The sequence below is a fragment of the Merops nubicus genome, unplaced genomic scaffold, assembly GCF_000691845.1.
Source record: "Merops nubicus isolate BGI_N331 unplaced genomic scaffold, ASM69184v1 scaffold1829, whole genome shotgun sequence".
Lineage (NCBI taxonomy): Eukaryota > Metazoa > Chordata > Aves > Coraciiformes > Meropidae > Merops > Merops nubicus.
The window spans coordinates 3043-6885 of NW_008628804.1; the positions used below are offsets into that span (position 1 = coordinate 3043).

The following is a 3843-nucleotide window of genomic DNA, read 5'->3' on the forward strand; positions in this document are numbered from 1 at the left end:
GGTGCCCCTGAACCTTCTCTGGGTGCCCTTGAACCATCTCTGGGTGCCACCAAACCTTCTCTGGATGCATCTCAATGGATGGTTTGGCTCTAAAATGTTCCAGCTACATAGGACAGGGCACCCTTGGGTGTCACCTGACCTCCTTGGTGCCCCTGAATCATCTCTGGGTGCCACCAAACCTTCTCTGGATGCATTTTGATGTCTGACTGGGCTCTACAAGGATCTAACTAGGTGGGACAAGACACCCTTGGGTGTCACCCAACCTTCCTGCTGCCACCAAACCTTCTCTGAGTGCCACCAAACCTTCTCTGGGTGCCCTCCAATGCCCGCTTAGGCTCTGGGAGTGTGACCACCCCCCACCCTGGGCACAGGGCACCCACCTCCATGGTGTAGTTGGTGTGCTTGTTGTCGAAGATGAGGGCCTCCTGGATGAGCTGGTGCTGCTGCTCCAGGAGGTCGAGGTTGGGCTTGTAGTCCACGATGCTCTGCTCATACTGCTTGAGGTGGTCGAGCTGGTCCTCCAAGGTCCCATTCATCTCGATGGAGATGCGCCCGATCTCCTGGAGGTGGGGGGAGAACCACCCCAGGGACCATCACCCCGAGGCTCTGGAGGAACCCACCCAACCACCCGTGGTCCTCACTGGGAGCTGCCAACCACGAGCATCAGCCCTGAGGAGCATTTTCATCAACGGACTCGTGGCTTTTTGGAGGCTCTCGCTCCAAAGGGAGGTCCTTGGGGTGGCAGCTCCACCTTCCCCACCCTGCTTCCAACAGAAGCCACCAGGACAACCAGCCTGGAGCCCTCACCTCCATCTTGGTCTGGATCCAGGGCCCCACGATGTTGGCCTGGCTGGCGAACTGCCGCCGGAGATGCTCGTTGGACTGTTGCTTGCTCTGCTCATCGAGCAGAGCGTGGTCCCTCTTGGGCACCAGCTGCTGGACCTGCCAAGGAGAAGGGGGACAACGTTGGAGAAACCCCAAGGGACAAACTTTTGGAGCTGGAGGGCTGGTGAACCCCACGGTGCTCCAAACATGATAGGTAGAAGCCCGCTGAGGAGCTCCAGCCCGCCGTAGACCAGCGTGGTGAGGAAAGGGCAAACTGGTGGTGGCCCTAGGGGAGGTTCTCACCCGTTCCCACTTGGAGTTGATGATCTGGGGGGTGACAGAGGTGTAGGGGTTGTTCCCAGAGAGTTTGATGCTGTTGAAGTCGGCGATGCGTTGAGCTTCCCGCTGGATGCCCAGGATGGCCTCGCGCTCCTTGTCGGCGTCGGGAAGGGTGGACTTGAACTGGTCGTGGGCGGCGATGAGGCCCTGCCAGGAAAGGGGAGAAAGGTTGGGGAGGTGCCTCCAGGAGGGTTTGGCACCAACTCGGCCTTCCCAGCTCCCAGTGAAGCTCCCAAGCGTTGGAGGGTGGAGGAGGAGTGGCCAAGAAAGCAGCTCGGAAGAGGAGATCGATGAAAACGGGATGAGGAAGCACCTCAGGAGGAGAGCTTGCATGAAAAATGGCCATGAAACCACCTCAGAACAAGAGCTTGCCCGAAAAACGGCCAAGAAACCATCTCAAAACAGCACAAGATGAAGGAAGAACGGCCAAGAAGCCACCTCAGAAGAAAAGATGAAGGAGAAATAGCCAAGAAACTATCTCAAAATGGGTGATCAATGAAAAAATGGCCAAGAAACCACCTCAGAACAAGAGCTTGCCCGAAAAACGGCCAAGAAACCATCTCAAGACAGGACAAGATGAAGAAAGAACGGCCAAGAAGCCATCTCAGAAGAGAAGATGAAGGAGAAATAGCCAAGAAACTATCTCAAGATGGGTGATCAATGAAAAAATGGCCAAGAAACCACCTCAGAACAAGAGCTTGCCCGAAAAACGGCCAAGAAACCATCTCAAGACAGGACAAGATGAAGAAAGAACGGCCAAGAAGCCATCTCAGAAGAAAAGATGAAGGAGAAAAAGCCCAGAAACCATCTCAAGATGGGTGATAAATGAAAAAATGGCCAAGAAACCACCTCAAACAAGATGAGATGAAGGGATAAGGGCCAAGAAGCCATCTCAGAAGAGAAGATGAAGGAGAAATAGCCAAGAAACCATCTCAAGACAGGACAAGAAGAAAGAACAGCCAAGAAACCATCTTGGAAAAGAAGATGAAGGAGAAACAGCCAAGAAACCATCTCAAAGATGGGTGATAAATGAAAAGATGGCCAAGAAACCCCCCGAGAACAGGCGCCAGGAAGCTGAGGGCTCCAGGACCTCCCCCACCCCTCCACCCAGGGCCTCCTACCTCGATCTCCTCGATGGTGTGGACGATGAACATGTCCTGGAGATCCTCCATGGCGCTCTCCATCCAGTTGTTGAAGGGAGCTGCCCTCTTGGCATACTCGAGGTGCAGCTCGTCGATGGTCTCCAGCTGCTTCTCCGTTTTCTACACGGGGCCAGGAGTCAGGAACAGCAGAACCCAACCCCCAGGGTGGTCACCCTGGCCCCATTTTGGGACCTTGGGTGGTGTTTTACCTCAAGAGCTTCTCTCCTGCTGTGGGTCAAGGAGCCCAGAACGTCCCACTGGTCGCAGATCTTCTGGCACCGGGCGTTGACGCTGGGGGAGTCGTAGTAGTCCAGCTCGCTGGGGGAGAGGGGAGGAAGGGGTGGGGTGAGGGACCACGAGATGCTCCAGGGTGGCTTGAGGTCCTCCACGCCCCACCACGGGGTCAACTGGCTCTTCTGGAGAAGGCACCGAGGCGTGGAGACAGCTAGATCCTGGCCTTGGTTCCTCAGCCCCATTCCCTGGTCCTCAGCTCCTGACTTTGGTTCCTCAGCCCCATTTCAGGTTCCTCAACCCCTTTCTCAGGTCCTCAGCTCCTGGCCTTGGTTCCTGAGCTCTTGGCCTTGGTTCCTCAGCCCAATTTCAGGTTCCTCAATTCCTGACCTTGGTTCCTGAGCTCCTGGCCTTGGTTCCTCAGCCCAATTTCAGGTTCCTCAGTTCCTGACCTTGGTTCCTCAGCTCCTGGCCTTGGTTCCTCAGTTCCTGACCTTGGTTCCTCAGTTCCTGACCTTGGTTCCTCAGCTCCTGGCCTTGGTTCCTCAGCCCCATTCCCAGGTCCTCAACCCCTTTCTCAGGTCCTCAGCCCAATTTCAGGCTCCTCAGTTCCTGGCCTTGGTCCCTCAGCCCTATTCCTGGCTCCTCAGCTCCTGAACTTGATTCTTCAGCCCCATTTGGGGTTCCTCAACCCCTTTCTCAGGTCCTCAACTCCTGACCTTGGTTCCTCAGCTCTATTCCCAGCTCCTTGGCTCCTAGTTTTGGTTCCTCAGCCCCATTCCTGTCTCTTTGACCCCATCCCAAGCTCCTCAGCTCCTGACTTTGTCTTTTTGGCCCTATTCCAGGCTCCTTGGCCCCTTTCCCAGCTCCTGACCTTGGCTCCTTGACCCCATTCCCAGCACCTCAGCTCCTGACCTTGGTTCCTTGGCCTCATTCCCAGCTCCTCAGCCCCATTCCCAGCTCTTCAGCTCCTGCCCTTGATTCCCCAACCCCATTCCCAGCTCCGTGTCCCCATTCCAGGCTCCTTGTCCCTTGCTCTTGGCTCCTCAGCCCTCTGATCTCAGATCTTTGGCTCCATTCCCAGCTCAGCAAGCCACTGTGGCTCCTGGGTCCCATTCCCAGTTCCCTGTCCCCATTCGCAGTTCCCTCTCCCCATTCCCAGCTCCTTGGCCCCTCAACCCTATTCCAGACTCCTCAGCCCTCTGACCTCACATCCTTATTTCTATTCCCAGCTCCTCAGCTCCTGACCTTGGCTCCTCAGGCCCCTTCCCAGCTCCCCATCCCCGTTCCCAGTTCCCCTGCCCCA

General features: G+C 56.2%; 1 protein-coding gene across 1 annotated transcript in view; it reads right to left on the bottom strand.

Moving 5' to 3' along the window:
• The window catches only part of LOC103779135 (alpha-actinin-4-like), a gene marked incomplete at both ends in the record, with an annotated part of 4011 nt that extends 1387 nt beyond the window's left edge, over positions 1–2624 (bottom strand). The window contains 5 exons of the mRNA XM_008946753.1: positions 381–560; positions 808–942; positions 1129–1311; positions 2286–2426; positions 2516–2624. Of these exons, the coding sequence (XP_008945001.1) occupies positions 381–560; positions 808–942; positions 1129–1311; positions 2286–2426; positions 2516–2624 (748 nt within the window). The remainder of the gene's footprint in view (positions 1–380; positions 561–807; positions 943–1128; positions 1312–2285; positions 2427–2515) is intronic.
• Positions 2625–3843: the final 1219 nt, after the last annotated feature.